The sequence below is a fragment of the Eptatretus burgeri genome, chromosome 5 (genome assembly GCF_056783735.1).
Source record: "Eptatretus burgeri isolate ZD-2024b chromosome 5, Ebu_testis_v1, whole genome shotgun sequence".
Lineage (NCBI taxonomy): Eukaryota > Metazoa > Chordata > Myxini > Myxiniformes > Myxinidae > Eptatretus > Eptatretus burgeri.
This window is the reverse complement of record NC_140965.1, coordinates 72,241,095-72,268,243: the sequence shown is the minus strand read 5'-3', so window position 1 is coordinate 72,268,243 and position 27,149 is coordinate 72,241,095. Positions and strand designations below refer to the sequence as shown.

At 44.5% G+C, this 27,149-nt stretch overlaps 1 protein-coding gene across 10 annotated transcripts in view; it reads left to right on the top strand.

Moving 5' to 3' along the window:
• LOC147026680 (spermatid perinuclear RNA-binding protein-like) overlaps positions 1–27,149 on the top strand; it is a 144,913-nt gene that overhangs the window by 52,472 nt on the left and 65,292 nt on the right. For all 10 annotated transcript variants that reach the window (XR_015058460.1, XR_015058461.1, XM_085882383.1 and 7 more), the window contains one exon: positions 26,715–26,871. Coding sequence is in view for 8 of the 10 variants with exons in the window: in XM_085882383.1 (XP_085738509.1) it covers positions 26,715–26,871 (157 nt within the window). In the remaining 2 variants the exon portion in view is untranslated. The remainder of the gene's footprint in view (positions 1–26,714; positions 26,872–27,149) is intronic.

Here is a 27,149-nt window from a genome sequence, read left to right as displayed (position 1 = left end):
TGGTCTCATGGCTGGGACGTGTGGCTCCCTTGGCAGGCACTACCCTCTGCCGATTCCCCAACGATGGCACCCCCGGGCACTACACTGCCTCCGAGCCTTCCAGCTTCCTAAACACCGGGGAGTGCCCTCCATGGCGACTCCCCTGAAACGCTCATGTGGCAGGCTGGCGCCCTGGGTGCCCGTGCCCAATGCACTGCCCACGCGGCTCATGGCGCCCCGGGCCCCCGCATCATGCGGGCGCACCCGTGCCCACTACACTATCCCGGCCCCCCCCCATGGGCCCTTGGCCTACCGCGGCCCACTCGCCCGGTGCCTGGGGTACCCACTCAGTGATACTCACCTTTCGCAGCCACGCTCCCAGCCCGTCAACAGGGCTCCTGCACCCCTCCAAACGGGTTTCGAGCCTACTTTCCCACCAACAACAAAACGACCTCCATTTTGTCAATTTAACTAACCCAGTAACTCACTTTACACTGACCCCGGGGTCCCTTGGGCGGTAATCACTCCTCCCTCCAATCACTCATCGCACCATGCATTCCAAAATCACTCCATTCACTCAGATCCGCTGGCCTCACTCACTCACCAAGTACATTTTCCACTCTCTTCAACTCTCACACATCGCCGAACTCTGCCATCCTGCTCACTAAATCCTCTAATGACCTCGTGCTCCCACGTCGTCCCTTAAAATACAGCACGTTCCATTTGCACTACATCGCTAAGCTACGTCCCCTCTACACACTCAGTCTGTCCGTGTCTCCAGATCATTTCCCAACCTAAATCTGAACGACAACCCCTCTAACTAATCCATTTCACGGGCCCCATGAGGACTTTCCCCTGCCCCATGAGACCGGTCTATCTATCACTAACCCTTCCCCCTAACTAGTTGTCATCCTGTGCCCTGGGCCAGGGGGTCTTCCACCCCTTGCCCGGGAATCCTGTTCACCCGAAGCGAGGCTAGCTTTTTTTTTTATTGCATGGCAACTCGCAACCTGCGCTTTTTTACGTGACGTCATGGCAGCTGTTCACACACCTCGTCCCTCTTGGACGGTACCATCTGGCAGGGATTCACCCTCCTGCCGGATTCCAACCCTACGTGCAGCCATGACGTCACCCTGCGCATAAAAAAACACAAGCCTCGCGTCTCGAGGGGTTCCCCACATGAACACATGTGCTCTGCCCATTGGAGCTTAACACAAGCTCACGTGGAGAACCCGTCCGGTCCAAATCCGTAATCCTGTCGAACCTTTGTCCGTCCGCGGGATCGGCAACATCCACCGCTGGCGTTTTCGGACCGGGTTTCACTCCCGCAAGCACGTACGTGGCGGCCTCGTACGGACCTCGCGCTCGCTGCTGGGCAAACCCGGCGCGGTGCTCAAAATAGCTACGGCCGCTACTCGGCCTTTGTCTCTCTGTCGCCATCGTCGTCTCCATTCAACACACGCACTCCCACGTGTCACGACTCTCACACACCATTCCATGACACTCACACCGGGAGACGCGGCTGCATGTTCGCGCATTCCCACCGTCATCTCCCTTACATACCGTGACCTCACACACGCGGTCTCCCTTGCACTCGGCCGTTCACTCGCACACGCGGTGACATTCACACACGGTGCCTCATCCACACACGGCATGCTGGGAAGCACGCACTTCGGCACACTTGCCACCACACCACTCACATGCGGGGTTTCACTCCCACACGGGGTGTCACTCATACCCAGGGTCTCATCCATACACGGGGTCTCATCCACACACGGGGTCTTTGTCACCCACCCGGTCGCTCTCACACGCGCCCTTGCACCCACGCTATGCGTGCATTGCAGCACGCATTTCGCCACACTCGTGAACACACCTCGACACCACAAACACCGGGACCACACTCGTAACCACACTGGGGATTTGTGCCACGCCAAGAGTTTCCGGGGCCTTCATACCCCCAAGCTCTCCATGCCCCCGTCCACAGCACTCGCCCCTTCAACCTCACTCGGCACGACCGGACCCGCCTGATCGTGATCCGCCTCAAGGGAGCATAGCGTCTCCCTCCGTTCCTGAAGGAGGCTATCCGGCTGCTTGCACCGGGTCACGACACATTCCCCGAGCTCTTCCTCATCGTCCTCCACTAACTCCGTGTGTGTGTGCTCGTCCTTAACCCCGTCCAATTCACCCTCTATCTCCCGTGTCTCTGCCAACTCAGTCACCTCTTCACCCATTACCTCCCTTTTCTCCACTATTATTTCTTTTATTTCCTGCGTCTCCCTTCGTGTCTCTGTTAATTCTATTTCCTTCGTCGTCACCTCGTGTCTCGTCTCACACGTCGCAGTCACCCCATTTAGTTTTTCCCTCTGTGTCACCGTCACTGTTGCTTTCTCTGTCACTACCCTCGCCAAACACGTCTCCCAAATTAATTTGCCCTCACCCGCCTCCATTGCAGGCCTGAGAGCCGTTGCACTCCCCCCCAGCTCGTTTGCTCCAGCACGTGGCGCCGCCATTATGCCCGCCTGCAGGCATCGCCCCACGCACTGCATTTCACCCCGCAGTATTTGCGTATTTGCCTCCATGTTGTTTTTTATTTCTTTCTTCAATTCTTCTTTTATTTGTTGCGCATTCGTTTTCATTTCGTTTTTCATTTCGCTCATTTGTTGCGTATTCCCATCCATTTTGCCAGCAAAACCATTAATAGCTGGCCCATGTTGGGTGGGTCTGTGGCAGTCGCTTCGCCACCATGAGGCGTGGATTCGCCAGGGACCGGGGGAGGACCTTGACGGAGGAGGGGAGGGGGGGTGTCGAAAGCCGCGGCTGCCGCGCCCATTTCGAGCTCTGGGTCCGGTTGGGGGGGAAATTGTTCCTGCACACCAATGTCCTGCTCGGGTTTTCCATCCTGAGCCATGGATTATACCAATCCCACATCCATTCCTAATACCCCCGGCTCCCGCTCGCCTTGAGACTCCATCTTATTTCACGTAAAGGATTAAAATTTAACTTGCTCGTAATTTGGGGGAACGGGGGGGTCGCTTCACCCACCCCTGGTCCGATCCCCTTGAATTTAGCTTGGAGAGGGAAGAGTTTGTTTCCCGCTCGCTGACACCACTGTTACGAGGAGGGGGATGAGTTCATATCCCACTCCTGACACCAATGTTGCGAATTCACACCCCGCCGGCGTGCGAACGACTGCGTGTAGCCAATAGCGGCCGCTTCGCCCACCGAACGTGCAATTCAGTCGTGACCCTCTCGGAACAATGCCGGGAGCTAGTCACAGGTGGGGGTTTAACCTCACCACAACTCAGTCCGCATTCTACCCGCGCGAAATAGGGTCCGATGGTCGATTTACCTAAGTACCTGCGTGGATAGCGTACCGAGGAGTTGTACCACGCCACAGGTCGACTCCGGACACGAACCGCTTAAGTGGCTCGTTCCGTACTACAGGGATAACCGAGTTTGAGTTATCGTCGACATTGATGGTTCAGATTAGTTACCGGGTGTTTTATAACCCACGATTAATCCCTTACGTGATGCAAGATGGAGATTCAAACAAAGGAAAGGACGCAGCGAAACGGGGAACAATTGGACCAGCACATTTATTACGGAAACACGGAAGGCACGTATATTCCAGTCAAGCAAGGAATCACAATAAAAGCACGGATACAATGCAGAGCTACAACCGAATATAATTATTACACAGGGACACTTAAACAATTATACTTGATGGACTGGCGCCACACACACACACGTTTACACAGAACCCAAAAGAAATGGAAGTCGCGACTTTCCTTTGTGTGTCGAGGCCTTCTCTCGTGACCGCAACTCCGAGCTCCTCCGGCGTGGTCCGCGAGCTCGTGCCTCGCGCCGCATGTGTGGTCCGCTCGACAGCACGGACGTGGTTTTGGGGAACGGACGGGGTTTTCCGGCGCTATCTCCGCGCTCCCTCACGGGATTCCAGGGCTTGCGTGAGGATCGAGGGCTCGGAAGGAACAACAAGCTCACCAGGATCAAAAAGGGCTCGCACAAGGAACAGGAACAAGAAGAAGAAGACCTTGCAGGAACAATTAGCAGACGACCTGAACCAGAAGACGACACGAACCCTCCTCATCCGCCCCTTTTGCAGCGCGGGGATCCGCCCTTCGCCCCGCCCCGTTTCTGGCTCCACCTCCCTTCTGGAAGCTTCCGAAAACGGGGCGTGCCCTCTCGTTTCCCCCCCCCCCTCCCCACGCCGTGCGGGGGGCGAAGAAAGTCAGTTTTGGCTCGGGGCCAGGGAATTATTCCCCCAAAATCAGGCCCTCACATTTTTTCACCTTTGACCTCCGGCTCAAATCGCACCTCCCCCATGCCAAAGCGTGGGAAAAGCAGGAGGGAAAATCCCACAGGCGTTGTTGGTTTTTCTTCCCCATGCGCCGTACGACGAGGGAAGGAAGATTCGGGCGGGAGATGCCCCTTCGCACCCCGGCCGCCACTGCCACTCCACCCCTCCCATTCGTCCCGCGGAGATCGTGACCGCATGGTGCTCGTTGAATGGCGAGTGGCGAAGGTGTGGTAGCGTAGTTGTGGAAGGTGGCGTCATGGTGTGAATGGCGTGATTGTTGGCGTCGTGTCGTGAATGGCGTGATCGTTGAGATGTTGGTTGTGGCGATGTTCGTTGTTTTTCTTGCACCAAATTAACAACAGCAAAAGAAAAACGACTAACTGAAGAATCGCAGCCCGAATGGATCACATATATTCCCTCTATACAACGGGTTTGGGCTAACTACACATGAACTTACCGATATATCTCACCTGAGGACCCTTTATGGTGTAATGCGAATTTCCACAACCGTACGTAACAATATGCTTATACAACAACTTGATCTGGGAAAGAAACCCACCCCACCTCCTCAACCAAATTTTTCCAAAACTCTAAATATATACAAGTGATGCACCCTATGAAATGCATATTCCTGGTCAAGAAAAACTAAACCAATTTCCTCATAATCTTTTACACATGCTCCATCGGTCTCAAACAAGAGAAATATTGTCGTGAATCTGATAGTCCTTCACACAAAAACATTGGTCACAATGTATCAAATATTCCAAACAATGTGATGATCGTCGTACCAACACTTTAGCAAAAATCTTGCAATCCAATGTTGCAAGCGAAATGTCCTGCCAACTCATGATGAGCTACATTGGAAGTAGCATCACCACTACTCTGCGGCAACTAAGAGGAAGTTCACCACCTTCTGCACTTTCTTTGAGTACCTCAAGCACAAAGGGGCCCACAAGGGTCCAGATGATCTTGTGAAACTCCACTGGGAGACCATCCAGAGCTGGTGCTATTCCAGTAGCTGAAAACATGATTGTTCAAGTTCCTCCAATGTCAAACAAGTTTCAAGCTTCACTTTATGCTTGCCTCTTGGATGAGGCCACTCCGCTTTAAAATAATCCGTTCTCCTGCCCATCCTCATTGGAAAATAATTTCATGAAATGATCAGAGATAACCTCCTTTCTCGTGCTTTGTGAAACACTAATGTCTGTCTGCTCCTGCCTCTCTGAGGCAGCCCACATGCTTTTGTGGTACAGATTATTTTTCCAAATTAAAAAAATACTTAGTGGGTGCATCAAACTTGTACATGTGATCAGGGCCGGATTAAGATTTTGTAGGCCCCTGGGCTACAGATACTGCAGCAATGCCAACCCTCCCGATTTCATCGGGAGGCTTCCGAAAATTCACCCAAACTCCCGCCCTTACGATCACTATCCTTATCCTCCCGAAATTTTGATATTTTTGCACTGTTCACTAATCAGAATGTACTAGTATGAGAATTGAATGAAAAGCATCGTCTGCTACGTATAGCATGTGGTAACTCCATAACGTTCGCTGCTACCAAATTGTACGTAAAAAATTGCAAATTCAAATGAGGAGCAGCGAAACATTGGGTCTGGATCTCGCTTATGCGATCATGCACTGAGATTTAGTGCATGCGGTATGTGTGCAATACAGTGCATGCGGTATGTGTGCAATACAGTGCATGCGGTATGTGTGCAATACAGTGCATGCGGTATGTGTGCAATACAGTGCATGCGGTATGTATGCACAGTGTATATGCATGCGATACGCTCACTGCATGCAGCTGGGCCCCGTACCAGCCCGGCGGTCGCGACCACCGTGCGGTGTTTAATTTAACAGCCGCTAGAGTTCTACGAGTCGCGCTGCAGCTGTGGAACATCGACTTCGAAGTTACCGATCCCTCAAACCCTCGATGTTGATTACGGAATGGCAGAAAAGAAGCTTACGAAGACCAAGAAATGGTCTCAGAAGTACAAGACCGAATACAGTCTCCAATACCCGTGTATTCGAAAGTCTGAAAGAGGAATTCATCATGCGTATTGTACAGTATGCAGCGTTGATATTTCAGTTGAGCACGGAGGTCGCGATGATATTCGGAAGCACGTTGGAAGCAAACGGCACACAGACATTGCAAAGGAGAGATCTTCGAGCACGAGTACCGGTACACTTCTGAATTATTTCACCAAACAAGGGACAAGCGAGGAAGAGGATGTTACCCGAGCGGAACTTCTCTTTAGTGGATTTATTGTGGAACATAACTTGCCCATATCAGTCTCAGATCATGCTGGACCTCTATTTCAAAAGATGTTTCCAGATTCAAAAGTTTCTTCAAAGTATGGATGTGCAAGAACAAAAACTTGCAAGATGTGCAAGATGTGCAAGAACAAAAAAAAAAAAAAAAAAAACAAGAACAAAAAGCAAAAAAAAAAAAAAAAAAAAAAAAAAAAAAAAAAAAAAAAAAAAAAAAAAAAAAAATGGTCAACAATTTTTTACTTTCTGAATGTTGTCTAGATTTCTACAAGTGAATTAGGGTATTCTGGCACTGCTGAATCAGGAAATGGCATCCGTTTCTCTCCATCAGGTCAGGTTTTTGTGCTAAGTTGATTTGAAAAAATCAGATCTTGTGACAAAATCAATTACATTTTTGTGGCATTATCAGCTGATTTTTGTCAACACATATCATCCTAAACATGTTTTTAAGAAAAAAAAATGTTTTGCCAACAACATTTATTGATTACATGATAGAAACATCGATTACTGTCATCTGAATGGTGGGCATTGATAAAGGTAAGTACAAGTAAATTGCATGTTGCGTCACCACTGTTCAAACTTCAGGGCTTGAACTTCCGTTTCTTCGAACTCCTGGAATGTTCAGCGGCAGGGAGGTCTCTCTTCAGATTCCAACAGTAGTCAGCCATCATGACTGCGTCCCAGCGACCCTGATACCTGGTCTCCATCTCCTTCATGTCCTGATGGAATCTCTCCCCCTGCTCGTCACTCATTGAACCCAGGTTCTCAGGAACACGGTTCATATGAGTAAATAGGTAGTGCATCTTCTTGCTGATGTTGCAACCCAGGTTTCTGAAAGCAGTCAGCATGTTGTTGACAAGTTCTGCGTAGTTTCTGGCCTTATTGTTGCCAAGAAAGTTCTTCACTACCAAAACAAATGTCTTCCACGCTTCCAGTTCCACTTCGTTCATTGAGTTTTTGAACTCTGGATCTCTGATGAGCTGACGGATCTGAGAACCATCAAAGATGCCAACTTTCAACTTCTCCATGGTCAATCCTGGAAAAGCCTGGCACAAGTAAGTGAAGCAGTCACCATCTTTGTCCAGAGCCTTGGTGAACTGCTTGATTAAGCCGAGCTTGATGTGCAGCGGTGGGAAGAGTATTCTGTCTCTGTCCACCAGAGGGTCGTTGATGACGTTCCTTTCTTTGCATGGCACCAATTCCTCCCACACAGGCCAGTCCTTCTTCGTGTAATGCTGAGCACGGTCCCTACTATCCCACATGCACAGAAAACATGGGTACTTGGTGAAGCCAGACTGTTGTCCCAACAAAAAGTTCACCATCTTCAGGTCAACACAAATAAACCACTTAAGCTGATCATAACCAATTTTCTCCAGCACGTACTTCACCGCTTCATACTTCTCCTTCAGTGTAGTCGAGTGAGCGATGGGTACAGAGGCAAAATGGTTGCCGTTGTGTAGCAGAACACATTTCAGTGATCGCTTGCTGCTGTCAATGAACAGTCTCCAATCTTTTGGGTTCGTACTGTGGCACTCCAAGCTTGAGCAGAAGCGCATGTCATAAATTGGCGCATGTAGGTATTGTACATTCTTCAGAGTTCGTTATTTCAAGAAATACAACTTTTTGTATCACATTATTACAAAATCTGCCCCATTAACTTTAGTTTTGATCCACGAACTTTATGCTTTGCCTCACCAATTTTGGAAGATTTTGAGGTTTTATGACTTCAAACTGATCCCTTTTCGACATAATCACCCAGAACTATCGTACCTGAATACTTCTTGTCATATTATTTCCAATTAAAACAATTATTTGACATGATATTTTACCCCACCAACTTCTTCTAAATGCTCCACACATGCGTACATGTGAACAAAAATGTAAAAACGACATGTGGCCATATCTCAAAACTTGACCTGATTGAACAAAACTAATGTGAGTTTTGGATTCAGCGCATCAGATTCGTCCTAAATCAGCTTAAAAATGCAGACAACAAATTTGTTGTTGACCAGTGTAATTGGTGAGTTGTCAAATGTTACTGCTTCATCTATTGCCGATATTGCTAGACTCGCTCCATTTAGCCTAGCTCCAGACGGTAGCAATGACAGTGGTGAGGCCCAGCTATATCCTGTCCTGATTTCGTACCATGACAACAGTGCTGGGATTGTGAAGCAAGGTTTGCTAAGTTTGCCTGCGTGCAAACAAGATTCCACTGGAGAAAACATTTTCAAACTGCTTGATCATGAGTTCAGTGACAGGAAAATTCCGTGGGGAAATTGTGTTTCCTTTTGTGCTGATAATGCCTCTGTCATGGTGGGCAAGCACAAAGGAGTCGCTGCTTATATCCACAAACAAAATCCAGAGTGCTACATCATGGGATGCCCTTGCCATATGATGCACAATACGGCCAAGAACGCGGCTCAGGCCTTACCCATTGAATTAGATGACTTTCTCATCGATATTTACTACTACTTGGACAAAAGTAGTAAACGCGTCAAAGGAGTGAAAGCACTGCAAGAACTCTGTGATGCCCCGACACACAAGATTCTGAAGCATGTCGCAACAAGGTGGCTGTCCCTTGGTCAGTGCCTAGACAGGCTGATTGAACAGTGGGAGCCACTTCGCCTCTTCAAAGAAGAAGTACGAAGAAAAATGCAACCAACTGTAGCCAAGACTCTAACAACGAGCAAGAAGGACGGCACTGTATCTACTGCCAGTACTGGCACTGCAGGATCAAGCACTAGTGGAGCAGCATTCACCACTACCACTGCAGTATCTGCTGCGAAGAAGACAGCAGGGACAGCACCAAAACCAATGCTGAGAGCAGGTAGCATCACCGGCCCTTCATCACGTTCATCTACAAAGCAGATCCCTTCAGAGTCGAGAAAGACTGTGATAGTCCCATCTACAGGCAAAGAAGGACCCAAATTAAGTTCTGCTTTTGCCAAATCACTTGATAGAAGCTCAGCAAAACCTTCGAATCAGAGGTCTTCTTCCTTGGCTGCACCTACCTCAAGCTCTCTCCTCAAACGTAAAATTGGATCTGGTACTACGAGTCTGACCTCTTCTGCTGGCAGTAAACGCAAGTGTGATCGCCCTGCGGCTAAGTGTACTACGAGTTCTACAACTAAAAGCGCATCTTCCTCAAACACTGTGCAGGAATCTAGAGAAAAACGTGTCAACAGGATGTTCTTGTCTCCACAAACAAAACTCTATTGTTTCTTCCTTCGATATGCTAACAAGCTTTTTGAGAAGGGGAATCTTCTGCTCCAAAGAGACGAACCCTGTATTCATCTCCTGCACGGAGAATTGAATGATCTTCTGAAAGATATCTTCGTACGGTTTTTGAAACCATCGGTGTCATCGGTTGCTCTGGTAAATGTACCCTTCTCTGACAGAAATCATCAGAAGAATGATGAGGACCTCATGATTGGGAACGATGCCAAACTGTATATAAGGGAACAAAGGAGTCTCAAGAAATCCACCTTCACTCTGAGTGAGTCAGACATCCAAGGTTTCTTCAGTGCAGTTCGCTCATATTATGTGAAAGCCTGCAATTATATCTTCAAAACCTGGCCGCTAGATGATGAATTAGCCAAGCATGCTCAGGTGCTGGATGTTAAGCTACACCAAGAAGTGGGGTTTGACTGTGTGGAGTTTTTCATCAAGAAATTCCCCTGTCTGTTTAGTGGCGGTGATAGTGACATCGACAGTCTTGAGAGTGAATTCGCTCACTACCAGGCAGACGCCTCCATAGCTACAATTGCTACTGAGACAGTGAGAGTGGATGAGCAGTGGCATCGGATTTCACAGCTCACAGATCCCTGCACTGGTGCCAAGAAGTATCCTAATTTGAGCAAAGTGATGAAGGGAATCTTGGTCATTGCTCATTCGAACGCATCATGTGAGCGGGCACTCAGTCTTGTACGGAAGAATCATACTGAATTTCGTCCCAATTTGAGTGTCAAAACCCTGGAAGCTCTCTTAATTGAAAAACTAGCTCATAGCACCCCTTGCTACCAGAGAATACAGCAAAGACATAATCAGAAGGGCTAAAAGAGCCACACAGCTGTCACTCAGCAAAGCTGCCATGGAAAAAGCAAGCAGCAGTAGTACCAGCCAGTAAGGTAAGAAAAATATTGCTTCTTTTGTGCTTTTTGTTAATCTTTGATTGTCCCCTAACTTACTAATATTAACATACATGTAACATTAAAAAGTGCACAATTTTCCCCTTTTTTTGTTCAAAAAGTGGGAATTCTTAACATGTTAAATGCTCCAAAATAGGGCTCAGAGGGCACGAGAGAGCGTCTAGAACCCCAGAGCTTCCAGGGCCCTAAGGCGGGCCCTGGACCCCGCCGCAAGGGTCGAGCACTCCGCGCTCGAGATGTGCGCTTTGCGCACATTATTTGGTGTCGGTTGAAAATCCTCCCTAATTCTGATTTCCAAAAGTTGGCATCTCTGGATACTGTGAGGCCCCCAGTGATAATTAACAAAAGCATGCAAATCGAATTTCGGATTCTTGAAATCAGTTTATTCAACTTCTGCAACATAATGTCAACATGAGGCTCGCATAGATGAGTGCAAGTGTAACACAACAAAAAGAGAAGAGATATTGTGTTATTTTCAAAACTAAAATAAGTTTTTGAAATACTAAATTTATTTGACCAGGTTCAAACAAAATTAAGATTCAAACATTTGCTTTGCATAATTTCTTGCTCACAAATTTCTCCAAAACATCATTAAATTGTAAATTTTTGAGAACATCATTTTCAAATGCCATGACAGCTAGTCTGTTAAGTCGTTCTTGTGTCATTGTTGACTTGAGTACATTCATTATATTGTGACGTCCATGGGACTTGAACAGTCCCGCCAACGTAGAATGAGCCGAAACGATGGAGGCGGTTTATTTATCTATAACCCAAACATGGCGGTTCTAATCGCTCGACCTCAAACGGGACGAGGAAGGTGGCACGAGTCACTTTTCACTGAGTTGATGATGTTTATTTGTTTTTATTATTAACCAGAAATAACAAGACTCGGCAAGAAGAGGGATCCGGGGCGATTCGACGGGATGGTGTGGGATCGGGCGTGGGGAAAACACAGACAATTCCAATGAATATACAGATCTCAAACCCTCTAAGGCGCCAAGTACACACACACACACACACACACACACACACACACACACACACACACACACACACACACACACACACACACACAAAACGTAGCTACTTCTGGTGGTCAGGCTGGACCGTGGTGTGGACGCAACTGTCCCTGGATCAGCGTCGGACGAGCTGGCCTTGCTCTCGTCAGGGGGGGCAGGAGAAACCATGGTGCTGTCGACCTCCTGGTCCTGGCCCAAGTCCGCTCACAGCCGCCAGGGAACCAGTTCTGGCGCCAAATTGCGAGCAGGAGAGGGAGGCAGGTCCGCCCGCCGTTCGACCCCGTACTCTGAGTCAGCAGAACCCCAGAGCCAACCAAGGTGAGGCACGAGGCTCAGCAAGGCTCCAAGACACGATGAAGAACACGATCGAATCAGCACAACAACAAGTACACTTCCCGCGCAACAGCCTCCACACCAAAAAAACACGATCTTTTTGTCCCGATCTTCTTCCTCTTCCTTTTCGACCCCGAACAGAACCTTTTTATCCTACTGTCCTCGTCACTTCCAATCGAGCCGTTTTATTGGCCCACCGCCGTCGCCTTCCGCCAATCGTGATCACGGGGCGGAGCCATCCGCAGCCCTGTCCTGTGACGTCACGGCCAGCCTCCAGGGACTACTAAAAGGGGTTTACGCAGACACACTTACCCTATCCCGTGTCCCTATCTAATTACGTGACAATTATCATTTCCCCCTTGAAGAAATGAACATTTACTAGACAACTTATCACCACTGAATTGCTACTTATTACATCGAGATCCTGGTAAACTCGAACAGCATGGCATACTTAATTAAACATCCTAATTACCCTTTGAATGCATACTCCCCTCCCCTCAAACGTAACATTATGTTTCAGCCTGGAGAAACTTCTCTCTCCAGTCGCATTAGTTATCATTAAACACAAGTAAATCCGTAGTGCTATTTCAACATGAGGGAATGAAGAAGTTAATCCATTTTTTAGCACAAGGGTGTAGATATCAGAAGCTTGCGGTGTTTCATGCTTGTCCCTCAATTCATCAAATTGCCCAACAAAGTTTTTAAAGTGAACATTGCCCAACAAAGCAATGACGAAAGAAGAAGAAGGAAAGTTTCGATGGAATGAGCGATTTCTTGTACAGGCCCTAAGCGAGTATGAGATCGTCTCATTGTAATCAGGATTGCCAGTGCCAACGAGTTGGAATATTGGGCAAGGAAAAAATTCCAGTATATAATACGGTATATTAATTGAGCCCTTTTTAAAGAGATAATTCAGCATACTTATACTTTCATTCTGCATTTACAAATGAAGTAACTTTTCACAGTAAATTAATTTCACTTAATCTCTGGAGGTTATCAGGTGGTGGAGGCCCCTGGGCTGCAGCCCATCTGGCACTGCATGTGATCCATTCCAAGTCGAATCAAAGCATCCTTTGCCTTATAAATTACCCTGCTCACATGAAGCAAAAGCAGGGTTAAGCAATTGGTTCATGTCCGTCCATCTGTCGGTCTTATCAGTTTATGATTGAGGAACAACTTATTTAAGTCAAACTTTACATTTTGAACACAAATTGAAACATGACTAGGAAGACAAGTTTGCCGTTTTACTGTACTTTAGCTTTGAATTTGTCCCAATCGAATGTGCGCAGAGAGGAGTAAGATAATTTTTAAGCAGTGTAGGTGCTTCAATATTCGTTATGTTTGTCTGACCAAAAATAACCGCTTCATCCATCCGTCCATCAAAAAAAATTTTTAAGCGCTAAGACGCTGAATTGACACAAGGGGGAGCTCCAGCTGCTTAGCATCTCGAGAAGGAAATGCCAAACTACACCGCTTCCTTCGGACACGCGTGTGATTTATTTTATTCTGTTTGCCTGCCTGCCTGGCAGTCAACCAAAATTTAAAATCATTCCAAACAGAAACTTATTGTTTTTAAGGATGTTATAAATCAAACAACAGGCACAAATATGTAATGTAACGTGTTCGATCGGGTGATGTAATAGACTGGGTAAAATGGCGGTAAAACACAGAATGAATGACTTGATACGCCTTTAAACCATTAAAATTGAATTATATACTTGAACACTAGAACACAAATCGCCGTCATACTTCCAAGAACCATGCAATGTATCGATATATAGCAAGAGATTTTTTTGGTTGCAACCCTGCACACACGTAACATCACAACATGGCTGCGCCTGGTGCCTGTTCAGTTACCAAGTAGCTTGCGAGTGCTTGCCAAGCCAGCTGTTCCTTATAAACAGTGCTTCCTTGAATGCTTAAGCCACATAGCAAGTGCTCTACAAGAAATTTGGTAACTGAACACACCCCTGGTTTTAGTGGAGCTGGATGGTGGTTATTGGCACTTCAGCGTTGGGGATGGCGAGCCCTGTGGTGTTTTGGGGCTGCCTTGTGAACGTGCTGACTGAGCTGTTTCGTCCAAGGTGTCAACTGGGGCCATGTGGTTGCATTCTTTCTGTTCGGTGTCGCACTGTACGCAGAATTGGCCGCACCGGCACAGTGGACTCACTCGATTCATGCAGGTCTGACTGCATGGAAAACGAACTTCATCCTTGGATCGTTGCAAATGGTAAATGGTTTCCTCCCTCCCTTGCTGGAGAGTTATTCTCACTGCTGGTGGTGCTTCACTGTGGTCAGGGCAAGGCCAAGGATGCAGTGCTTTGAGTTGGGTTAAAGACTGCTGCTCATCTCGTTTCATGAGTGGCTTGGGCAGCGGCGTGACTGGCAGGGCACCTTCCTTGTTCCTTTTTCAAGATACGCACTGTACTGCTGATCCCAAAACCATTTTTGTTATAAAATGGAATTTATATTTTGTATTACTTGCTTGTTTTATAATTGTGATTAGCACCTTTAAAGTAGGTACTGCATAAATTTAAGTCGTAGGTACTTTATCGCAGTACTGCATAAATGTACTTTGTGAAACCCTTCCACGAAAATGTTCATCATGGGGCCAACGGCCCTCCAAAGCTCAATCGCAATGATGATGATGATGATGATGATGATGATGATGATGATGATGATGATGATGAGAGGGCATGGCACATGAGAGGGTGCAGCATCAGGGTTAAGAAGAGGCCACCAATATGCCTCTGTCCAATGCCAATTGATGCTGTGTTCCATGGTGATCAATAAAGCCACCATCACCTAAACTGTGACTCAACATCATCTTATTAGTGTGTAAGGGTGATGTATAAGACTGCATCAGTAGCACTAAACTTCCAAATTAAAAATAAAATAAAAATTACGATTCTAAAAATAATTACTTTATTAAAATTTAAGAAAATACTTGAACACTGTGTGGGGTATAATGTTCTATGAACTCTCTAGTTTACATTGTCTTTAAGAAGTGACTGTTTCTCCACCAATAGCTTATGTTTCTGAACATTGGTTGTTTTCCTAAGTTTCCTTAGAGATTCATAATCTCGCTTTCCAAAATTTGTTTGTTTATTCTTCCTTGATTTGAACTAATCATTTGAAATTGCTGGCAGAATGCTACGTGGGACGCCCCTCATACAAAAAGACACAACTAGACCATGATATCTAGCTTGTGTCCAAGTTTCATCAAGATCACATCAAACGTCACGGAGCTATGCTCTGAAGAGAGTCACAAACAGACAGACAGACACACAGACACAACGAAAATAGTGGTCACTGCTGGTGCCCGTGAACCAATAACTGATCAAATACAGCACTGGAATATCAAGAGGGACCCAAACAGACAAACTGTAATGTGAAAATCCTGAGAGAACAATATTTGTTCTCAAAACCTCCTTCATCATCTGCCTATTCACAAAAAACATATCTCACCTTACTAACATGACAATGTTCCTTGCACATCTACACCATGAGAAACCACACTCCTTAGGGTGCTGAACCCACCAAGCATCATTCAACAAAAATTACTGCACAGCCTCTGTCAAGGGTTTAGCTGACTCGAGGTGAGGTTCAGCACGATTGCAATCTAACGCAGGATTTAGAGTGCAATCAACCCCCCATTACAATAAAATATTGAGACTCAATATTCCTTATTAGTTCACTTAATTGCAGCAAAAGTCCTACCACTCTTTAATTTTGCTTGACGCATACACATTCACTAACATAAGCCTATCCATCCATCCATCAGGACCATACTCTGTGCCGAGCGTTGGTGCTGCCTAAGCAGTCTCCTTGGCTATTGGACACAATCCTGGATGGGTCGCCACTCCGACACAGTATACCAGCATGCAGGCACTCATTTTGCCGACTTCAGAAGGATGACAGGCAGAGTTCACCCCACCTGGTATTAATTCAACAGCCAAGTGGGGTTTGAACTCAAGATCATAGGATCCCAAGCCCACCACCAGGTAATATACACCTATAGATATCCATTCAAAGGATAAAGAAGCTAGATTGCCTTGCACAACTTCAGTAAACACAACAAAGGTTATGCAAAGAGCAAGAAGCAAAAGAAAAGCAATTCCTGCAGTATTTGAGTCTTTATCATGAAAGAAAGTCTGCCCTTTTAACAACTTCCTTCAATTGGCATGAAAATTCCCAGAACTGTGGGTTTCTTGAAGCAGGACAATCCCCAGCTTCATTCTCTTTCCTGAGAACGTAAACGAGAGTTTACTCCCTAAAACTACACCCCCATGAATATTTAAATATCCCAATTAGCCTTATGGAGAAAGGAGTTAGGTCTTGAAATCCTTCTGGGTTTTATTTAAATCCTTTTGGGCTTTCTTTACCCAATTCTTTAAACGGGATTTGTTTGTTTCTGAAAAGACGGAGTCATCCGGACTCCGAATAATTTCCTTCAATTGATTTATAAATCCAGGAATATCTCGAAAAATAAATTCCCGAGTTCAATATGACATTTACAGAATAAATCTTTTAAAATAGCCTTTATCTTATCATCTGCAGGGCAGGACTTTCACCTCGTAAGTCTGAGAAGGCACTTCCTTAACATCATCCATTTCTGAGGCCGAATCACCCTTTCACCCGATAGTATCACAAGATACTTCTTCTACGTTTGAGATTAGAACCTCCTCACCATTCGCCCCAGTGGGTCGAGTACTCTGTGTTGAAGCCTCACAGGGAATTTGAAGGACCATGTTAGCATCCCCACTATCTGACACTGATTCCAGCAATAGTAGTTCAATCGCACAGGAAGGTTGAAGAACCACGTTTGCATCTCCATTGCTTGACACAGATTTGAGAACATGTGATTCATCAACCACGGGTAACACGCAATCACCTTGTCTACAGCCTCATCCCCACTCTTAAAACTGTCACCCTGTTCCCCAAGACCACCGGCAAAGATTAAAAACACCCAGGTCTATGCATTAATTGGGGTCATGCTTATCCTATGGAGCAAGTCTGGATGTTATCAGCCCAGAACTGTAGGAGTAGCACGACAAACAAACAAACCCACAAACACCGGTCCGTGAATCATAGTGAGGATGAGCACAGTTCCTGCCCTACGGGGATCTTGTTCCAAGCACACATCGCATTCTTCTGACCCATAACTTTATTTGGGTGGTGTATAGGCAACTGACAGCTCTGTATAGGCAAAACACAAACAAACACACATTATGTGCATGAAGCGAAAACATACCTACTGCTTACAATCCAAAACACCTCACAGCACTGGAAAACGTGGGGACAGTAATACTGTATTGTAAATGGTGGGAAACTGTGATACCCTTTCCCACCTGGAGGCAGCGCTACACGATACACCTTTACCTCGAAAACTTGAATCTCCCTCTCATCCTCCCCAGACCACCGGCAAGGATAAAAACACCCCGATATATTAATTGAGGTCATGCTGATCTTTTGTAGCAAGTCTGGATGTAATTGGCCCAAGACTGTAGGAGGAGTAGCATGACAAACACAAACCAATAAACAAATACACAAACACCACTCCGTGAATAATGTCAGGACGTAAAAACAAATTTTCCAATTGTTGTTTTTTATTCACAATTGAAGGGATCAAACTAAACACTTATCTCACCTTTGATGGATTTGAAGGAGGTTACATGTCAGGAATATCTGTAAAAAAACATGTACAAATCAAAATTCACTGGTTGAAAAAGTATTCAGCCCCTTAAGTCAGTACTTGGTGGAAGCACCTTTTGCAGCAATGAGTGCTGTGTCTTTTGGCATATAGTGGAGTCGATTTTGAAGGAATTGTGAGGAATGTACAAGGAACTAATTTTCAAAGTGTTTTCTCGATCACGCATAAAAAGCAAAGGGGGCAGACTATGCCAGAAATACAGACAAAAGCAGAGAGCGCTTTGCGAGGAATCTGAGGGGGCATTGAAATCAAAATGACAACGGCGCCATCGACACCGACTAGCTGCAGCGGCAGCAGCCACTGCTGAACAGGTGACAGCCGCCGAAGTCACTGCTCAGTCAACTCCTCCTCAGGTACAGGACAGCCCAGTTGTTTATTCATCGAGCTGTCAGCTGAATCGAGCAACAAATCGGGTTAAAACGTTACTTCCTAAGAGTCCGAGAAAGAAAAAGGCAGTAATCCGAAAGTTGGCGGATGATTTCAAAGTCTCCATGAAATGGCCCAATAAGAAGAGCCAGATGAGTCGAATACAAAATGCCACTGTGACAAAAGTTGAGGCGTTTTATATTCGGGGTGATGTCAGCAGAATGTGTCTGGGAAAGAGAGACGTTGTCACGGTTCGCAAAAATGGGAAAAAAGAGAAACGCCAGAAACGACATATGAGTATGAGCATAAAGGAAGCATTCGTTTGTTTCAAAGACGAAAATCCTGATATAAAGCTAGGACTCAGCAAGTTTGCAGAGTTACGACCTGAGCATGTGTTGCTTAGTTCGCAAATGCCAAGGAACGTTTGCGTATGCATGTTCCATGAAAATTTCATTCTGGCCGTCGAAACTCTACACAGCTATTGCCCTTCCATTCCATTGTACAAGACAGAATTCCCTGCGTCATGCCTGGTGGATCCTGTCGATGAAAAGTGTTGGTTCACCGAATGTCGTCACGAATCGTGTGGTTTCCAAGGAACATACACGCTGCCCGAGGACGATGAGTATAGGAAAACATCAGTCAAATGGAAAAAGTGGACAGGAACAGATGGGCGTTGACCAAGAATGAAATAACTGGTACGCTACTTGATCTGTACAATGATGTATGTACCATGGCCCCCAAGTTTTTCCGACACTGCTTCATCAACCGCATGCAAGCCAAGAGTTACGAGGCTGACATAAGTGAGGCGAACAAAGCAGATTCTGCGAGTGCCGTTCTACAGATTGACTATGCAGAAAACTTTACGTGCTTGGCACAAGACGAAGTGCAATCGGCGCACTGGAATCAAGCCCAGGTTACTTTGTTCACTTCAGTCCAATGGTTTTGAGGGATTGTGGTGTTGCGAGTAATTGTTCGCGATTGTTGTAACCATGATAAGACATCCGCCATCATCTGCCTCGACGAAATCCTAAATAAAAATACTCTGAAAGAGATTGAAGAGATAAAGGTATGGACTGATGGTCCTTCGAGTCAGTTTAAGAATCGTTTCATTGTCAGTGCTATTCCGAAACTGGCTGCAAAACACGAGGTAAAAATCAGGTGGAATTATAGTGCAACGAGTCACAGAAAAGGTCCCGTGGACGGGATAGGGACTACTCTGAAAAGGAAAGCAAGCGAAAAAGTCATCACCCGGAAAGCTATAATTAGAGGATCAACTGACTTTTATGAAGCAGTGAAAGGTGAAACAGTGGTAGAAGTCTCATTGTTGAACACTGAAATAATGGAGTAAAGAGAGACGGAATTGGGACTACAAGCCATTTTCGACCAAGCAAAGCCCATTCCAGGTATTAGTGCGCTGCATTGGTTATACAACGATGGTAATAATACCCATACCAAAATGTACGCACTGCAGAAGGACGAACCGACCACCACAAACAGCGCCGAAGCGCCCCCACAACCGCTGAAAGTTAGCATCACTCCGGGATCAGTTTCACAACCAGTACGAATGGAGAAACAATCCTACGACTGCATCTACTATGATGATCCACCCACGTATTTCATCGGTAGAATGGTGAATGCATGTCATTGCAAGTCTGTAGCCGGTGAACATTATCGAATCAAGTTTCTGAAACAAACTTTTCAAGGGACTTTCACCTGGCCACGAACCGATGATCTAGAATGTGTTTCTCCACGCTGGATATTTGCCGGGCCTGTGCAGATGGAAGGACACAACCCATTCACGGTGAAGAACTTTGACCGTATTCAATCTGAGTTTTCATGTTTTCGGCACGAACAGTCTCTGAAACAGTGAAATAGCTTATTTCACTGTTTCCTTCGAACTTTCATTGTTCACCTTCGAACTAAGCATTGACATGTTGACCAAAAATGCTCAAGCTTTGAAAAGCTGGATTACTGTACTATACTCAAACGGACGACAACAGCTGTTTAGTATATCCACCATAATTCAATTTCAGTGTGTATACCGGAAGGTTGACAAAATATATACAAGTTTTAAGTTTTGCGTCATAATATGCAGCACATTACTGATTTACCTACGTTCCGTGTTTCTAGCCTCTTCTTGATAACAGGCGGTTTTTGTGACCTGGCAGTACCCATTGCATTTAATTGTTGGAAAATAAATGATAATAAATAAATAAATGGATAAAAAAATTTATTCCCTAATACATTTTCCGAACGATAACATCCATGTATATATGTGTGTAAAACATTGCCATTAGAACCAATGTCAACAAATTGTGGAGTAATAAGGAAAAAGGATGCACTGGTCAAACTGTCACGTCAGTCATGTCAGGTCAGTCACATTTTCTAAAGCCCCCCTTCTGCTAAATCGTGAACACTACAATTACAATCTCGAGTCGTAAATAATCTTTGAACATAAAGGATAATCATATTACATCCCCAGGGTTCTTGCTTGCAGGGCCTCCTACGATTTTGAATTTCAAGTTAGGTACTCGAGGAATTGCCAATTGTAGCTGTCACGTCAGTCACGAGGTTCTATTGCCCACAACTCCATGAGAAAAAAACACCTAGGGACTGTCAGTTTTCCTGCACTTTTGGATCATGTAAGAGTGCAATTTGATGATATCACTGCTCCTCTACTAAAAGCCAGTAGGAGTATCTGAGCCTTTTGTTGTGGAAATGTCACATCAGTCACGAATGGAATGGCTTAGTCGGTATGTTTCATCGTTCTCTTTCAGTTTGATGTGTCGTTTCTGCTGCCGTTTCTTTGCCGACGGCGACTTGGGAGCCATTGCGAACCTGAAAGAGAGTTCACCAACTTAATATCTAATCTGAATTTTATACATAATTCTATACATATCCATACCTTTATGTATTATTATATGGTCATACATATTTCGACACGTTATTTAGTAGCGCCTCAGACATCAGTGCAAACTTGTCACGTCAGTCACTTGACTGACGTGACAACATTCAAACATCATATAATGACATTCATTGCAGCGGGAGTAAAACCTCTACCTGTACATATGATAGCTGGCACTTGATACACCTACGAAATATACAATTCAATTCCAAAAAATCCACTGTTTCACCACGGAATGAAAACCTTACCTGAATTTGTGACTGATGTGGCAGCGCCAATGAAGAAGATTAAATCCGCTTCGTTCAGTAATGGACAGTCGGAGACATTTACGGTTGATTTTGTATTATGTGCAGACCCCTACTTTCGTCATTGAAACAATGGCTGACTCGCTGGCTGATGCAATACCAGTGGAAAATTTCATTTGAAAGGGTTACCAAATTGGTTGAAAAAAATGCGTTTTTTTTTCACACAAAGTTTCATGCGCTATAGTGTCTGTCCCCGCGGTCTGTTTTCGACAAAAATTGGAATTCTGGAATTCAAGTATTGATGATTTCATTGGTTTCGAAATCTTTTTCCTGTGTGCAAGTTATATTTTTGGGTCCAGTGCAACAGTTACGTGGAATGGCTGCACTGAGACCTGCTGATCAAAATGACCTGTGGTGACCCTTTTGAAAATGTGGGCGTGGCCAATGGAGTGCCTTTTTCAAAATGGCTGTCAGCATCACACAATATCTTGCTTATTGTTGATCATCCAAAGCGATGTACAAGCTTTTATTCTTTCAAACTTAGTAGAAAGTTAGGAATATACATTTGGCATCATGCAGAGTAATAAAATGTGTCCAATTATACATTTTATAATTGATCACTTGATCCAATATATATATATATATATATATATATATATATATATATATATATATATATATATATATATATATATATATATATATATATATATATATATATATATATATATATATATATATATATATATATATATATATATATATATATATATATATATATATCAGTTTTAAGTGACTAAAAATGTGCTGATAATAATGAATGAGGAGCGCATTGTGTCGTAACACTCTGCCTGTCATCATTTTGAGGTCGGCAAAATGAGTGCCAGCATGCTGGTATCCTGTGTTGGAGTGGCAACCTGTCCAGGATTGTGTATGTAGCCAAGGAGACTGCTTCGGCAGCACCAACGCTCTGCACAGAGTATGGTAACAATGGATGGATGGATTGTGTCAGAACAAGAATAAATAGTATCTGTTGTTGTCTAAATGTAATTGATATTCAATCAAATGCACATCAGAATGGCTATGTTTGACAAAAAAATATCTTTTTCAGAGTCTTTGTTTTTACAAAATACTAATGACCGGTGATGTAACCAAACTATTCAAAGCAAAACAAAACCAAAACACATAAACTGTAACTTCAATGTTTTTAACCTCTTGGTGCCGAATCTCTTTATCGTGCTCGCTGTCACTATCTGAATGCCCAGTCACACCTTGACGTTTTCGCCAGCAATGGCAACGTATTAAAATGTATGTAAAACGCTGGCTTAAGCCCCAGTCACACCTTGACGTTTTAGCCAGCTTATGCCGATTTTTGGAAAATTTGTGTAAAACACTGGTACACGCCGAATACGTTATGGGTACGTGTTGTATATGTTAAGACCACGCTGAAAAACACTGCCATAAGTGGTAGTACGCTGGCTTTAAACGTTGAACTTTTGGGTTTTCCTCGAATTTTTTCATGCTTGAAATTTTACAACGTATGCCGGCGTATGACTCACACGTTCCGCTACGCTGGCCATAAGTTGTAGGCACGTTATGCGATCGTTGACACACGTTGAAACACGTTACTTGTAAGTTACTCATAAGTCGAAACACGTCGAGGTAATGTTTAGCGTACCCGAAACTTATTTCTAACCTATGAGTGACGTTTTGTAAGCACGCTACACGAACGTTGTTCACACTTTGCAACACGTTACTTGAAAGTACTACTACTACTACTACTACTACTACTACCAACATCGACATCAGTAAATTCTCTCGAACTACTACTACTACTACTACTAATAACACCGACATCACTAAATTCTCTCGAACTACTACTACTACTACCAACATCGACATCACGAAATTCTCTCGAACTACTACTACTACTACTACTACTACTACTACTACTACTAATAACATCGACATCACTAAATTCTCTCGAACTACCACTACTACTACTACTACTACTACTACTACTACTACTACTACGACTACTACTACTACTACGACTACTACTGCCACTGCTACTGACATTGACATCTACTCAACATGGAGTCTGGAACACTGACGGGTTCCTCTTGTGAAGCCCAGTTGTATATACCAATTACCCTAAACGCTGCCAATACGGCATTATATGGTAGCTGTAAGTTAGAAACACGTTCAGTAAGTTCTGTGGTCGTCCGGAAGATGTCAATCAAATTCGTCTACATACGCCAATGTGCGTTTGAGATACGTTACACATCGGTTCAAAGCACGCTACTCATAGGTTCAAAGCACGCTTCTAATAGGTTAAAAATTAAGTTTCGGGTATGCTAAACATTACCTTGACGTGTTTCGACTTATGAGTAACTTACAAGTAACGTGTGGCCGACGTGTGTAAACGATTGCGGAGCGTGCCGAGAACTTATGCCAGCGTATGCGGAACTTGTGAGCCAGACGTGGAGTACGTCGTAAAATTTTCAGCATGCTTGAAATTTCACGACGTACTAGATGTACCACGTAATATGCCACCGTACTTCATTGTTTTTCATCGTGCTCCTAACGTATACACAACTTACCCATACCGTATTCGACGTGTGCCAGCGTTTTAGACACATTTTTCATAGGTCGGTATACGCTGGCTAAATGGCCAAGGTGTGACTGCAATGTTGACACTTCCAATTTTCAGGCAGTTATGATTTAAATCTGCGTGCGGCAGGTTTTTAACAGAGAACTCCACGAGTTCGTCGGCGATACGTGCAGCACGCTATGACTAAGTTAAACTATCGTTGGGCATAGGTTGTGAACGCCGACAACAGGCTAAGCATTCATTGGTATAAGTTATCTTTAACACAACGAAACGTTCTGTGCCCGTTACTAATACGTTATGCATACGACCAACACGTTATGAATACGACCAAATCTTAAAAAGGCCTCCGGTGATATGAGGTGGAATGAAATGACTCAGAGTCAATTTTGAAAGATTTGTGATGAATGTTCGGGGAACTGTTTAAAACTCATAAATATATCTTATTTCCAAATTGTCCCCATAAAATCGATATTAGCCTTGATATTTATTATATTGGGTCATGTGATCAATTATAAAAATATAATTGGACACATTTTATTACGCTGCATAGTGCCAAATGTCTATTCCAACCTTTCTACCAAGTTTGAAACAGCAAAAGCTTGTACATATATCACTTTAGATGATTGGCAATGAGCAAGATATTATGTGACACTGGCAACCATTTTGAAAAAGTTGTTCTTTTGGCCATGCCCACATTTTCAAAAGGGTCACCCCACCTCATTTTTTTTTTATCAGTAGATCTCAGTGATCCAGAAAACACTTTGAAACTTAGTTCCCCAAACATTAGTCACAAATCCTTCATCATAATTGACACTACTTGTAGGTTCCTACCAGCTTTGCACAGTTAGATGGTGAAATCTTTGCCCATTCTTCATGTGAAAACTTCTCTAGTTCTGCCAAGTTTGATGGGTTCTGCAATCTTCAAGTCTCACCATAAATATTCAAATGGGTTCAAGTCAGGACTTTGACTGGGCCACTCAAGAACCTTTATTTTCTTCTTATTCTACCACTCCAGTGAGGCTTTAGCTTTGTGCCTAAGATGATTTTACTGCTGAAATGCGAATCTCCTACCCTGCTGAATTGTGAAATTGTAAGCTCGTGCAGCGTTGGCAGAAATGCTTGGATCGTTCTGGAGATTTTGTTGAAAAGTAATGTGGTATGTCCAGTTACTATTGACAATAATATCAGTTTTCATTCATGTAAATTTGTTTTACTGTCCAATATATGTGCTCATGACTTTGGTACGGCCCTCATATATATATCGATGGAAGATTTGAACAAAAATAGTGGGAATACAAATGAAGAAATAATACCCCAATAATGAGAATGGCATACCTCTGCCCGGCTGAACAATTTATGTTTTGTATCCCACTGATATGCTGGATCTGCATCAGGACCTTAACCAAAGTCTAATCAGCTTGTTCTTGTCACTTACCCAACTTATCCACCAAATTTTGTCATAATCCATCCACAACTTTTTGAAATATCATTCCATATATATCATTTTGGTCCCATCTCTCAATGGTGAAGAATCACTTAAAAAAAATGAAAAACTCTCCGGTCCAGATCTGGATCTACACCGAAATCAAATAATTTCATCCTTGTCAAACACACCTAACCTGTCCACCAAATTTCATCTGAATCCGTTCATAACTTTTTGAGATATGGTGCTATGTATCATTTTTGGCCCCATTTCTCAGTGGTGAAGAATCACTTAGAAAATTCTAGTATCCAGATATGAGATATCCTGCTCACGGACAAGCAAACAGACAGAAGTGAAAACATAACCTCCGTCCAACCTTCAGTGGCGGAGGTAATTAACCCTCGACTCACCCACGACTCAACGAACAAACATCAGTTCCTTAATAATTATCTACATTATTAAGGCCTCACTCATACCACAGGAGTAAAGACCAGAATAAATGACAAGATTGAAATACCCAGGCTGCATCGGGCAGGATACCGAGTTTCAAGTTGACGCACTCGGGGAAACATTTTGTGGCCGCTCACTGAACCCGGCTGGAGGGAGGAGGGTGGGCGTGGCCTGCTGTGGGGAGGATGTGGCTGGAGCTGCAGCGGCACAGGCGTCGTTTTGTGGAGGAACCGTGTTGTGGCTCGTGTGCAGTTTCTCCGTCAGCTCAGGATGCCTCTCATGCCCCGCTGTTGCTGTCAGCCATATTTTTGGCTGTGCCCCAACCCACAGTGGTGATGTCACTCGCCCTCCCCACTCGGTTGCTATTGGCCCGTCCTCTGTTCCTGGGTGGGGCATCCCCGACCTGTCACTCGATGTTTTTGCATCATGGTAGCTCTCCCACCTAAACTTAGCACCTGATGGCCTGCCGGACGCTTCAAAGACACATTTAAGACAAATTACAAAGGTAAGAACATTAAAAAGGGTTTGAATGGATGGTGGTTTTAGATACACCCATTGGGAATGTTTATGTCTTCAACTTTCAACACATCAAACTTTCTACACATAAAACAATGCATATTCTGTAATCACAATTAAATTACATCATGCTGACGCTAAAACATGCAATATGGGAAATAACTACCGCAATACTATGCAAAGCTACCCCAATAAGTCATTCCTCCAACACCATGATGAGGATTGATATCATGTCCCAAAAGCAAAAAGCTATAATTTTATAATGAGATTAATATTCTGAATAAACACAACTTGTCTTTTGAATTGTTTTCCTTTTTTTTAAGTATTTACCCCCCCCCCGCCCCCCATTTCTTGCATGGATTATTTGTTCTTTCATACCTCGTGGTGAGAATGTGTTCATTCGTTATCATACAGGCAGCATCTCAGGAAGAGTATACAGTGGAGGGACACGAGGAACAAGCAGTTGTCATTATGAGGCGTTGCAAGGAGCCAAAGTTGGTTTTGCGTATCACACTCACATCACCCATTGTGCGAGAGGAGCCGGAGACACCTGAACAAGGCGAAGCTTTAGGTACGCTCTGCTGTCTCTCTCTCTTTCTCTACTGTATCAAGGAGACACGGATGGAGACCAAATAGCATACTCCCATCTCCTATCTTCTCTCTTTTTCTCTTTCCTTTTTTTCTCTTTCTTTTTTTTTTTTTCTTCTTTAATACTTTACCATTTGTGCGTTTCCTTTTATTGGTTTTCTTCATGTGTGTTTGCGTGCCTTTGCATGCCCACATGCGTACCTTTGTGTTTGCGAGTTTGTACGTACATATCATTGTTATAGGCATGTGTGCATGTTTGTG